The sequence below is a fragment of the Stylophora pistillata genome, chromosome 3, assembly GCF_964205215.1.
Source record: "Stylophora pistillata chromosome 3, jaStyPist1.2, whole genome shotgun sequence".
NCBI classification, from domain to species: Eukaryota; Metazoa; Cnidaria; class Anthozoa; order Scleractinia; family Pocilloporidae; genus Stylophora; species Stylophora pistillata.
Genome location: NC_142521.1, coordinates 10,971,328 through 10,985,001, shown reverse-complemented (window position 1 = coordinate 10,985,001; position 13,674 = coordinate 10,971,328). Strand labels below are relative to the sequence as shown.

Sequence of the window (13,674 nt, the reverse complement as noted above, 5' to 3'; positions counted from 1 at the left end):
AAACTCTAAAACAGTCAAGCTTATAATGACTAAACGTGTCATGATTTTGGTGATGTTCTTTTCAAAAGGCTAAAAATATGCTGATTATGCCAGCATGATTGATGCGCGGGTTTGACACAGAGCCTCGGTGTAATACCGCTGGCCTGTAACTGCTTACATTTATTCTTGCGTTCAAACAGCTTTCTCCAAATGTTTGGGAGACATGGATGATTCTAGCTCGCAAACGTTTGCTAGTGGATATTTTTCTCACTCACAGATTATCAAAATCACTGTCGTTTTGCGAGTTTGTGAGCGTTAATTTCGAGCCCTGAGAGTTAATGGATCTCTTGGTAATAAATGTGATCATAGTATGAGAATTGTTATTGGAGACGTAGAAGTTAAATCAACTGCCTGCCTGAAATTGCTTGGAGTATCAATAGACAATGATCTCCGATTTGCTGAACATATTACTACAATCTGTAAGAAAAGCAGCCAACGTGTAGGAGTCTTAATGAGACTCAGAAACTTAATACCTACTAGCACCAAGTTGCAATTGTTTAAAGCTGCCATTCTTCCTTATTTAACTTACTCTCATCTTGTTTGGCACTTCTGTCGTGCTAGTGACAGCAGAAAACTCGAACGCATACAGGAAAGGGCACTTAGAGCCATCTATTGCGACAAAACGTCAAGTTATAACACACTATTGGGTATGGCTAATCTATGTACTTTACATAACAGAAGGTTACAGGACATGGCTACTCTCATGTACAAGGTCAAGAATAATATATGTCCTAAGTATATTGCTGACCTATTTCGGAGGTCTGATACGAAATATGCCCTACGTAGCAAAGAATTTGTTATTCCTAGATTTAATACAGCAACATATGGTAAGCACTCTATCAGATATACTGGACCTAAGTTATGGAATATTGTACCTAAGAACATTAGAGATCTGCCAACATTATCATCTTTCAAGATAAATATCCGTAAGATTGATCTAAATACTTTACTGACCGATAATTACTGTACCAATTGTATTTTATGCAGTACATAATGTAAAAAAAAAAAAAAAAAAAAAAAAAAAAAGTTTTTAATGTAAATTTTATCTTGTACATATTGTAAATATTTTAGCATGCTAACCAATCTTAGTATTTTTAGCTCAATTAGCATTTTAACTTTAATTAATATATGGATTTAGTCATTTTTAATTTATTTTGTAGTGTCCCCATTTAGTGGTTATGTACTGCTATTTTAGTCTGACACTTAAATAAAGGTATTCATTCATTCATTCATTCATTCTCTACCTCACAGATGAAGATATAATGCAGGTATGAATATAATTGCATGGTTGATCCTACTTGTATATTTATGCAGCTGTCTGTCTTTAGCTAGACGATTTTGATACATTTTACGCGGAGGATAATAGTTTTGAACAATGCTTAATTACTAGATATTCATACTTCTACGCAGCCATACTATTAGGATGAGTGAAATTTGTTTCATTTGCATTTAGCTACATGTACTGCTGGTAAACATCAGTGCCCTTTGTTATTTTATTATTTATTTGATTTTTAACCAAAACAAGAACCAGCCAAAGTCTGCTACAATAAGTAGTTGTGTAACTCGATATAGTTTTTTTAGACTCAGCGGGAAAAGTTTGGCTTTTATTATATCCCCTGAATGCTGTCGAATGATGAAATACGATTTTGGTTTCCGTCTTCATCTGTCGGGAATGATTTTTTTCTCTATTTTGTCCATGTAATTTAATTTTTTTTTCCTTTTGGTTCTATATTCCTCTTTTTAAATTTTACTTTCGATCCCATCTGATCCGATTTTCTTTCGAAAGTCCTTTGATTTAACGAGTGGAAAAGTACGATTGCAAGTAAAGTTTCGGTCAAGTTTTCGTCAGTTCAAGACATGGGGACTTTGTGTCTTCAATTAGTTGTGAAAATTAAATACATTGACACATTAATGAAGCTTTTACTTACTGACTGCGAACTACGAAACTTGCTAAATCGCTTTACCCGCCCTCTGTTTCTATATGCAAATGCAACTAATTTGAAGTTTGCATTTTGTACCTTGGCTCGGGTTATACCCATTCCATAGGTACAAGTACAATCTGTGTTTTTTTTCTCCCTCCAAATTTCACCCTCTCGTCCGTGATAGGGGCGTGCATTATTTTATCTCTCTGTTTTGAATAACACTGAACGGTCAAATCGCCTGGTTATTATCGAAAATTTTGGTTGATAATTGTCAGGAATCTCGCTCTCTTTGTAGTCTTGACAGGTTTGTGTCTAAATTTTAGCACGCCACCTGTTACATTGTTCTCAGCCAAACGTCAGCACATGTCCGTGACGGCAACGTGGCGTTAATTATTGTCGTCGTTGGGGGAAGATTTCAGTTTCGGCAGCCATTACGAATTACTTTCATCAATTCCTTCCTTCAAATATTCCCGTTTCCCTTACGATTGATATTCTCAAAGACATTTGATTCGTTCAATCTCTATTTACACAAGTTTCACAAGTTCCACTCAATTTTTACAGTGTCTGATATCCTTACTCGTGCAAGTGTCTCAGAGCTTTGAGATTGGCTCTTTCCATATTCATTTCGTGGCGTTTTTAAGAGTTGCCTAGTGAGTCCGAGGTTTATCTTAGTAGAGACACGAAATAAATATATGAAGTTTATTTTTATCTCTGTATTTCTTTTCTATTGTCCGCTGCAGTTATCCAAACTGTCAGTGGCGTCGTAGTTTGTTATTTCCGTCCATTGGTGTGTAAAGTCGGACCATTGAAGATAAAATGAAAAGGTACGATTTTCTTTGTTTCACCATTAATAATATGAACTTAATTGAATATAGTTAATGCATGTAATATTATTGTTACCTATCTAGGAAATAAAAGGATAAGGGTTATCAAGTTTTTAATATTTAACTGTGAGAATATCACAAGTAGTACTCTTGAACTGTACTTTGTTTGTTCACTTCACTCTTCACTATCCCACAATGCAAGTTATGCTGTTTAACTGTCGACAAGAATATCTTTTGTTGCCCCTACTGATTACGAAACTTATTTATGTTGGCTACGAGATTTTGATGATCTACAAAATGTTGAAATACCTCCCCGTTAGTTGAAAAGTATTTTGTCTTACATTCCCCGGGAGTAAATTGGCGCTGATGAACTTTAATGGAATTATTCGCTGGACTTGTCAACTTATCGCCCTGTATTAGATACAAATTTCCGCAACTTTAGAGAGCAAAACATTTGTCTCAGATTTGCGCCTATTTTGATTTTACCGATTAGGAAACCATCTTCTATTTCAAAAATTGAATCGTTAGATATGAAAGCTGAATACTTCCAAATGAAAAGTTGCGGTTATGAAAAGTTCCTTCGGCTTTGTTTTGATGTTAATCAAGTTCTACGGCAAAGCTAACGTGCCATACCAGTGGGTCAATATGATGTGATAACCGTCAAATTCTTTCCTCTGATAAGATTCCACAAGATTGCCAAATTTCCTGCTAAAGAAATTTGCCATGAATATCGTATGGCATGAAAATTTTGTCCAGGGTTTTAACTCTTGCCCTTGATTCGCAGAATTAAGCGAGTACTCGCAGGAAAGAGAAAGTTTACTACCTTAAGCATGATGGACGACAAATATCTCTATATTTTTCATTTGCATAATCAGTGCTAAACTGACCCATTTTCTTTGAATGTATTTTTAACTTGCTTGAGAAAAATTCTCAACGAAATATGAAACCCACGTTGATCAAAGCGAGTGTGGAAACTACACTGAAGGAAAAAGCTGAACCTAAGCATAAACGATTTTGCTCGAAATATACCGACAGTGTTCAGTATCTTGGCGCTATGCCTCTTTCCCACATTGTGCCATTCCCTTGTTGCGTCTTCTTGCTGGTTGAGCTTCATGCCTGCAGGCAACGCAAAGAACGCATAACAAATTTAAAACTTTTGCGTATGCGAGCAACCAGTCATGTGAACATGTGATAAAACGTAACTTTAATCTTCATAGTAAGTTATTTTTAGGAACATTTGAGGTATACACCAACATACTCTAATGGGGCGGGGATTGTCAACAGAGAGTGCTAACAAAGCGGTTCCTACTATCTATGAGGTGTTTGTTTTGTGAATTCTTCTGCTTTCAAGACTAAAAGGTGTTAATTCGGTTAAGGTGGACGCTTTGGAAATTCGAAGTGTTGCAGCGTAACAGATGCGACAATCCAAAAATTAACTGAATTAAATTGAGGAACCTTGAATATGTCCTGGTGTTACGTTGAGCAAGGTGACAAAGGGGGGGGGGGAGGGTGGTGAGGGTTCCAATCACACATCACGCTGACCTTTTCTTTCAAATCACGCATCACGGAGAATTTGTTAACTAATCACGCGTCACGTAAAGAGGGAGTACGCTGAGCCAATACTGTAAGATTTGAACCTACCGGATGTATCATTTAAATTTTATTCCATCCAACTTTTTTTATTCTGGTGTGAATTGCGTTTCACGTGTCATATTGCTTTTTGTCAGACAAATAGAGACGACTTGTTAAAACAAGACGCTCTGAAAGCGTTTACTCGGGCTTCGTATCGTAATATCCCCCGTGGATTAAGGGGAGAGAACTGCTGACATTCAGACTACTTCTAGGTCAAAGAGTGTTCACTTATCACGGAAATCTTATTATTAAGACGTGTAACTCACGTGTCACCCGCTTGTGAAATGGCAAATCACGAATTAGGTTGTGATGTCCGGTCCCCCGTGACGCGGATAATTTGGATTCAATCATGCATCACGTTCTAAATTTTGGAGCCATCACATGTCATGCAAAACCCGTTGCCACCCTAGTTCGGGTCAATCACTGACGGGGCGCTACTTTCATTGAACAACATTGAATTTGTTTAACAACTGAGAACTTCAAGGTTAAAAACATACGTTGTTGACCGTGTAAGAAACGATCCACGAATAAGAAACGTTGCCTGTGAAATAAACCACTTTCTGGATAAAGCTTTTTCGACTTGGGCGCATTCGCTTTTTATACTGGTCAGCGGAATTACAAAAAGTCAATAGGAAGGAAGGAAGGAGTGAATGTTCCGTCCGAACTTATATCTTGGATTAATAACTGTGTCGTTATCCGAGTTAAAAATGAACTTTGAAGAGAAACATACCCTTTCAATTGTGAACCATATGAGGAGGAAAGGAGCAATGGTTTCGAGAAAAGTTCACAACCATTTCATAGAGAATACAGATCAAAGTTGAAGATTGTTAACCCATTAAAAATTTTAACTGTTTCAGTACAATTACGAAGGCTTTAGCTCACGCACTTCATCCTTTACATTATCCACCATCAAAAGCTGTGGACCCCTTTTGCGTTCAAGTTATGCAAATGCAGTTTAACCAGAGGGAAAAAAAGACATGATAATATTTTGCTCCCTTCCTTTTTCTCCTGCTTAGGGTACTCGCCCCAGTCCTCCGGTTGCCAATTACTGTACCCCCAAGGGGACACAAGTGATTAAAAGACATCAAGAAGCAAAGAACGTTAAGTTGATACCTTTTGGAGTTTAAAATTCCTTTGACGTATGATGATATTATGTACACACACTTCCACTTTATCATAATGTCATCCTGGAAAGCACTTTTGTTTCGAAACTACTACTGTACGAATCAAGGCGGTCCAAACAACGAATAGGAAGGTATTAACGAGTATGCTGATCAGGAGCGACTGCAGATTGTTCTGTTTAAAGAGGTTAAATCAAAATGAACGACTTCACGGATTCCTCGTAACTCAGAACTCTTGCTTTCAAATCGAATGACAACATAACCAAAGTAAAGTGCGCGCTCTGATTGGTCAATTCAGTGTCCACCATTTGCCCATGGGAGTACGCTGCTGAAGTGAGTAAATGCAAAGACTAGTTTTCGCGATCTTGTTGTTTCTGGTCACGTAAGCTTTTTTTAACTAAAAGGGAACTCTTTTGCTACAATGTATCACTTTTGCTACAATGTATCACTGTTGTGTTCTAAAAGAAATGGTAAACACCACAACCAGCACTATGAAGTTATGGATGCACTTGGGAGGTTGCTAATCACGAAAGAAGCGATGAGTCGCTCTCGGCTATTGCCTCGAGTGACTCTTACGCTTCTTTAGTGCTCAGCAACCTCCGAAGAGCATCCATAATTCAATAATGTTCGCTGTGGTGTTTGCCATCTATTATGGAAAATAACAAGACACTGAAGAGTGTACGTGTTAGGCCCCACTGTAAAGCGGTTTCTTAGTGAGCAAGTCAGTTTCATGTAATTGGATGGTAATTGATTTGGATAATCCAAAGGAGAATAGTGTTCGGCCAAAAGCCATATCACATAGTGGTTGGTGGTTACCTGTAGCCGAGGAAATCCTAAAACACCATAAAAAGACTCAGATTGCCATGAAAATTTAGTCGCAGTTAAGTGATGGGAGATGGGGCAGTCAGGCATTTTTTTCCAAATTTTTAATCGAGTCCCTCGTCGATAGAAACGTCTATAGCAAAGGCGAAAGGCGTTGGTCTATGAATGATCCTTTAGCGTCAATGAAGCTTCGGGCTGAAGTCGTCGCCCAGTTCTAGGTAACTGAAATGAGTAGCTGCAAATAAAGAGATATCCTTTCCAAATCATACCTTTTTTTAATTCATTTTATACAAAACCCAGCACAGAAAAGTTTTTAAATTACTTTCTTACTTACATTTTCGTTTTAGAGTGTAACGTATCGTGCGTATGCGTCCACATAATCATTGATCATACTGATTCGAACAAAAAGGGGACCTCAAACCCCTTCAGAGTTGTTCTCTTACGTCATTTAAGGTAGTAGGCTTGTCATAGCTTAATTAATCAATGAAGCGGAAGTGACCTTTATTACGCTTTGTATTTATATTAAAAATTTAAGTGGCTTTAGTAACTTTAGTGACTTAGACCATCCGGATCTGGACTGGGTATGTTCTCTCTGTTCTCTTTCGCAACTGGCTCCGGAAGACCTTATGGATACAAGTGTTCTCTCTGCTTCGCCAATTATATTCGATCCTTTCGATGATGAAGCTTGCAACTCGTCTACATTTAGCGAAGTTAGCGAAGATGGGTTAGATTCTCTCGCTTGGTACCAGGCCAACATAAGGGAATACTATAAGTTCAATCTTAAAATTGCTTATTTAAATATTAACAGCCTGATAAACAAAATAGATGAAACGAAAGAGATGCTCAGAAGGAACATGTTTGACATTTTATTTATCGCTGAGACTAAAATCGAGAGAATCATCTGGTGATCAACACAGACGCAAGCAGTACACATTGGTCCCTGTAAGTACAGTTACGACCTGGCCATACATAGCTCTGTCATTGAGACACTGCCATCTATCAAAATACTTGGCGTTGAACTTGATAGCATGCTATCTTTCAAGGATCACATTACTAAACAGCTTCAAAAGATATACGCTAAAAGTGGCGCACTTAGGAGAATCAGGCGTTTTGTCCCTGACAATGTTATGTTAAGGCTCTATAAAACTTTCATTCTCCCTCATTTTGAATACTGTTGCCCCCTCTTTCTTGGATTGGGGAAAGTGCAAGCGAATCGGCTAGAAGATGCCAACTATTATATTCTTAGATCACTGCTAGGTTATCTCAAGGCTACCCTTTATGATGAATTGCTGCGAATCTTGAATATGGAAACGTTAGACCAGAGAAGGAAACAACAATCCCTTACTCTGTTATATAAATGTTTGCATAACGACGGTCCCAAATACATCAGAGATTTTTTTAGTTTTAGGGAAACTATGTACAACCTGAGAGGAACCGGCATTAATTTGTGCGCACCTAAATTTAATTTAAATTTTATGAAAAAATCTTTCACTTAAATGTGTGCGCAGCTGTGGAATGGATTACCTACAAGTGTAAAACTGGCCAATGATATCAACCTTTTTAAGAAGCTATTGAGTACATTGAAACTTTAGCTGCTTCTCAATTTTATACTTGTATTTAAGTGACTCTCAATTTCATTGTACAAACTTAATTTTTAATTTTAATTTTAAATTATTTAAGCTATTGCTTCACCATTTTATACCTGTATTAAAGTGACTTTGAATTTTATTGTACAAACTTAAATTTTAATATTAATTGTTAGTTATTTTAATTTCTAATCAATTAGGTTTTGTCAGTATGTATAAGGTTTTTTTCAGATTCTTAATCTTAGAGGCACGTACGTATTTTGAACGAGCTTTATGAGCTCCTTGACGCTACGTGGGTAAATAAAGTATTGATTGATTGATTGAAGCAAAATGAAATATTTGCTTTGTAGACAAATACATGTAACTATACGAGGAGCATAAAAATAGAGAGCCACACTTGTTCTTAACTGATTTTCTGATAATAAAATAATTGGCTTCGCTTTGAAATTCTTTGATTATTACTTAACTTAAAAATTTTTCAATAGATTAGGACATTTTCCAACAATGGTGAGGCTGCTGCTAGGGTGACTTGTAAAACCTCTAACATCTTAAATGCCATCCTTTTGAAATGAACTAAGAGCATATAACAATTGCTATCATATTAACTGAAATCACAAATGTAAGCACACTTGTAAGAAATGTGAATATCTTTTTGGTAATAGATGAAGTGGAAGACAAGTTTTTGATAATTTGATGTTAAGGGGTCACAGCTACCTCATCTTTTGTCCAAAAAACGTTGGCAGTTCTCAACCTATCGGTCGAAGTGTTCTACGAATGTCTGGACATTTCACTTGTTTGCCATTTTAAATAATTGGCCCTATTATTTTTTATATATAAAACTCTATGTGAAATGCCCTCAACGATACAACTGTTACCGCACAGCTTGTTCTATACATTAGTTACCAGTCTAAAATCAATCGGCCCTGGAATGGGAAATCGTATGGACTATTCCGATGTAAAGAATGGGTTACAAAGATTTTTTTTTTACATACGATAAATCATATTACTTGAAATCTCTCTTTTCACCCCTTCACATTCATCTGCTGCAATATTCCAATGTAGCAGTCTACTACAACGATTCCTGTGGATCAAACAAATAGAAGTTTTACCCATTTCTCAGTATGCTGTTCTAGAATAGGTTACAGTTTACTGCAATTACGACAGAAATGAGCTTCAAAATTGTTTTTCCTTGTCCTTGATGCTCACGCAAACCTGCGATGCGCCAAACTCACCATGAATTTACCAAGACGTTTGATAGGTTGATGAGAGATTATTGTTTGGAATCTGACAAGTCTCATTATTTGTAGTGGGGAAAGTAGCCAAACTACTTACTGACGTACTTAACACTATATTACAGCAGGTTGAGTCTATTTGTTTTTATCTATCAGTAACAATGAACTCACCGTATGTTGAGGTAGAATCCCAAATTCTTCCAGGTCCATATTAGTGAATCTGAAGAAACCGAAAAAAAAAATGTAGAAGTGAGGTTATGATGTTGCATTACGACAGACTATCGTATTTACAAAGGAGAAAGTAGGGTTCCTGCAATTCTTGGTACATATCTAAGCCTCTGAGATTGCTTAATGGTGTTAGGTAAAAGAAAGCTGAACCCCGTATGTAAAGGAGTCAGTTTAAGTGGCCGGAGAGAGTGCGGAATGGTGAGGATACGTTATGGAAGTCCTGTATTCTATTGCAAAAGAGTTCACACTTATGTATTTGAAGAGGTCGAAACATGGATGATGTTCAGGTGATTTTTATTTGGTGGAAATGTTTCTAATTTCCCCATCCATTAATTAAATTATGTTAATTACCTTGTTAGCTGTGTGGCCCGTGGTTTCGACTTGGATGTGAACACCTTAATGAATTGCAGTAGCATTTGTACTCGTTGCTCAAACGTTGTGACATGTTGCTGTAAATTGGACAGGATGACATTGCAAAAAATCAATTTTCGTGGTGCTAAACAAGTTTTCCAAGTTCTAGTCCTGATTTAGTGAAGTAACTGATGACTAAGTTCTCGTTTCTTTTGATGGTAGTCGGGAAAAGTCAGGAAATCTCCCTTTGAGTTAGGGAAAATTGACTTCTTTGTAAGAGTTAATGAAAGAAGTGAAAATTAAATGAGATATGAAGTTTTTCGTCTCTTCTTGGCCCTCTTCTTGACGAAAATTGAGGGCACTTAACCTCTGTGATGTCGTGTACATTGTTTAGTACAGTTGACAGATTCCTGACCAGAATTTTCTAAAATTTAACTTTTTCGGTACTTTTCAAAGGCACGAAAGGCGTTGGATTGGTTAATATTGTTTAATGAAATTGAAAAACAAGCCGGTGCTGGATGTCTAAGAAAATCAATCCTTTTCTTATGTTACTTCAAGGAATAAAAAACTCATGTACACTATGTGCGACTTGCAGAAAGCATAAATTTATCGGTGGAAAAGATGTTTTTTTTTTATAGGAGATTGGAGGCCATTATGTGGATTCGTTTATGTGGATTCAATCGGTCAAGGAAAGTTAACGTTCGTTAGGGAAAAGAGAGGGCATTTCAAAAGCCCATGACTATGACTATCATGTCTTTTCTCTGCTTATGACTGAAAAAAGGGTGTATCTTATTAATTAATAGTAATTTTATGCCCCATTTTATCTTTATTAGTGATGGTTATTTTCATTACTTTTGGCTCTACTTACCATTGAATACTGTGTCCATCCTCTGTCATTATACATACTGCGATAAGAGAGAAAATAGTACACTGTTACCATAGAAATAGATCATAAGCTAACTTTTCTTCCAGCACTTTGTATACAACTTCTCAACATATATTCTTTGAACTCTTCACTCGCCTTCCAGACCATCCAGAGCACAAATATTTATTTACCTTGAAAATGTTCTCACTCTTGTTGAATTGTTTAAAAGTAAATACTCCCAAAGGTGTTGTGCGAGATTTATTAAATTCTTGCGTGTGAAAGCCTCTCTTCCTTGGCGATAATCTTCCTGCAGAAAATAATGTTGAGAAAAAATTATTTTTTGTCTTCTGCCTGTTCAATTTCTTGTGCTAATCGAAAGATTAAAAGTTTTATCTAAGCACTTACTTGGAGCATTCTGTTTTGGTGTCGAAGGCATGCAGTGACTAAATAAAACTCTTCTTCACCAGGATTTTCCTACCAATGTTGAGGAGAACAAGTTGAACATTATTGAAGCTGAAATTTTTAACTTCCATAACATACAAAATTTGTATGGTTAAAGTCCCACGAAATTGTTCAATGGAAGAGTTGAGATTTGAGCGTGCTTATTTTTCTCTTTAATCGGTTTCAGGCATCGTAACCAGCACACCTACACCTATGCGAACACTCGTTTTAAGTTATCATTTATGGAATGGAAAAGTTTTTCAGGGTGAAATGAATTTAGCTCTGCGTTTTTTAATGGAGTAGTAATACACCTAAACTACTTACAAGAACACTTACCCATTTAAGATGTCTCCATTTTTCAGGAATCTCTTCCCTGGCAAGAGTAATTAAAACAGTTCTGAAGTGAATTTGTGTTGTGTGAGTTGTAAGCGTGGTTTTTGCATTCAATCTCAAAACGGTCTCTGCTGATTCTTAAAATAAAGCCATTTTTGTAGCTAAATGTTTTTTTAACTACCTCCTGGCCTGGTATCCAACTTCCTCTAAAGATTTCGCGACCAAGTACTTCATCAGTGGGGACATTGTCTTGCAAACAGCTCTATCTAGCTGAATCATATTTTCTGAGTCCAACTGATAAGAAGTAAGAAGAAAAAAAAATATTTGCTTTTTTTGTTGGCTATTTAATTGATATTTGCACTTCATTTATTTTATATGGAACCCGGTACATACACCAAATTATATACAGTCTTTCAGCTACTTTTGTAAGAAGTCGACTAAAGTAAATTGCTTATTTAACTTTATCCCGTTTTGTGGGGAAAAAATAGAATAATAAATTGCGCACAACTTAATGACAATTTAAATGTTGGCGCCCAGGCTAGTCTTCGACCTGTTTGCTGCCCAGCAGGAAAGTAAATAAATGATAAAATCAAATGGTCGAATGAGCTATTGAATTAATGTACAAGTTGTCAGATGTCCTTCCTTGTGCAGTTTTTGAAAATGACACAGAACTAATTTTAGATAGGTTTAATTGTCTCAAATATCCGAGTAGCTCCTTGTGGAATGAGTTGTATCAAAGAGTAATGGTATTTGTATCAAAATATTTTGGCTTTACTCAAATATGCTGTTCATAGACATGGTCTCGCATTCGAAGTACACCAAGAAGGTCCTTGAGCACGCAAATAACTACTCACTCAGGTTATCCTCCGAATTCTATATCAAACGTTTTCATTATGTGAAGTGAATAGGCTGCCAGTTGAACGAGGCGCACGATTCTTATCTCGCTTAAAATCTGCGATAACTTGGATTCCCCTTCTCCTGTGCTTTGCACTTTACTCTAATAGTGCAGGATTAAACTGTTACTTGCCCCGAAACTTGGTACTTCTGAATGGCTAACGGGTATCATCGTCACGGTGTTGTTGTTGTGATATGAAGTCGGTTTCGGCGCCCTTCTCCTTCTCGCTCCTTTTTTTGTCCTTCTCGAAGTTTTGCGTCGTCGAAATGACTAATTTTCTCGTTTAATATAAAAAATGATTCGGTAGAACTGAGTCAGGCGTTTTTAAAGACGGTGCACTCAGCATCTCATAAGACTTTGCTTGGTCCGTGTTTTGGTCGTTTCCGTTCCCTTTCCTGTTTAGCTTTAAACAGCCTATTCAGGGAAGAATACCGGCCCCGGATGCGGCTTACTAAGCCACGCGGGGCAACAAGAAGGGGGAACCAGACCTGGGGGTAGGGGGGGGGTTATCGTGATCCTCTTCATGTAGTAATGGCTTCATTGTAAATATCCTTGTCTCATATATTCACTACTTCATCCAATCTTCCATTGACTTGTCCTGTGTATTTATCACATCCTTTACCCCACCTCAAAGGTAGTCTTAGACTTGAGATGGTATCCATCGGCCTTCTCTTGTCTTGTGACTTTCTGTGGCAAATTTGAGAGTTGACTGAATCTCTTTGCCTCATTTGCTCTGTGTTCATCCAACTTCTCTTGAACTCTTAATCTCTCTTTCAGATGTTTCATGGGATTCCCTTTCATTATGATGGTGTGAATTCTGTGTTTTTCGAAATGCCACATGCCTCTGAAATGACTTTTAACAAAAGCTGGGCTTCATGAATGTCGAAGCTTTATTCTAAATATATCCAATGAATACCTTTCATATCTAAGCGTCCCAACGGTCATGTGATTCACCCTTCAATGACCTTTCCCCAAAACAGCAGCCTAATTGTTTTTCCGTCTCTGTCGTCAAGCCAACCTCGCTGTCGTCAATAATATCCTTGTCTTTTAATCCATTATAATTCGTCAGCGAAGTATTTCGGGCAAGATTATTCCTTTGTTTTGCTTATTCAAACTTGTCAAGACACGTTTCCGGTTTGCGGCCGTCAAACACGACGGTGTGCAATCTATACACTGCCTTTGGGCTATTAGCGTGGTCAAGTAAACGGAAAGACTTAAAGCGATTTTAACGTCAAAAACTAGTTAACTGGGAAACACTTTTCACGAGCATCAGCATTACTACGGCCTTAATTCTGATGATACCAGTAGATTCGTAACTCTTATTAATAATGAAAAACATTTCTTGATCATTTTACCTTTTCTGATCAAGTGTTTTGAAATGAA

At 37.1% G+C, this 13,674-nt stretch overlaps 1 protein-coding gene across 3 annotated transcripts; it reads right to left on the bottom strand.

The window, feature by feature from the left end:
• Positions 1-5,901: 5,901 nt before the first annotated feature.
• LOC111321030 (uncharacterized) lies at positions 5,902-13,257 on the bottom strand. Of its 3 annotated transcripts, XR_015998718.1 has the most exons (10): positions 12,424-13,255; positions 11,578-11,690; positions 11,400-11,436; positions 11,028-11,096; positions 10,814-10,929; positions 10,626-10,662; positions 9,758-9,855; positions 9,350-9,398; positions 8,954-9,027; positions 5,902-6,595 (listed from the first exon to the last, which is right to left on the bottom strand). XR_015998718.1 is itself a non-coding variant. In XM_022923799.2 (9 exons), the coding sequence occupies exons 1-9, from the start codon at positions 12,460-12,462 to the stop codon at positions 9,016-9,018; spliced, it is 570 nt and encodes a 189-aa protein (XP_022779534.1). In that variant the 5' UTR covers positions 12,463-13,254; the 3' UTR covers positions 6,616-9,015. The 3 variants fall into 3 exon arrangements, 2 of the variants coding, with proteins under 2 accessions (XP_022779534.1, XP_022779535.1); XM_022923799.2 differs by lacking the exon at positions 5,902-6,595 and having other exon boundaries at positions 6,616-9,027; positions 12,424-13,254; XM_022923800.2 differs by lacking the exons at positions 5,902-6,595; positions 11,028-11,096 and having other exon boundaries at positions 6,616-9,027; positions 12,424-13,257.
• Between the last annotated feature and the right edge of the window lie 417 nt (positions 13,258-13,674).

What these genes read in the sequence shown, in the direction of transcription:
- LOC111321030 (XM_022923799.2), bottom strand. Translation starts at nt 12,462, where the DNA reads ATGATACCCGTTAGCCATTCAGAAGTACCAAGTTTCGGG. An exon ending in AGAGTGAGAACATTTTCAAG is followed by an intron (nt 10,663 to 10,813) that starts GTAAATAAATAT and finishes CTCTTATCGCAG; the next exon opens with TATGTATAATGACAGAGGAT. An exon ending in GATGGACACAGTATTCAATG is followed by an intron (nt 9,856 to 10,625) that starts GTAAGTAGAGCC and finishes TCCAATTTACAG; the next exon opens with CAACATGTCACAACGTTTGA.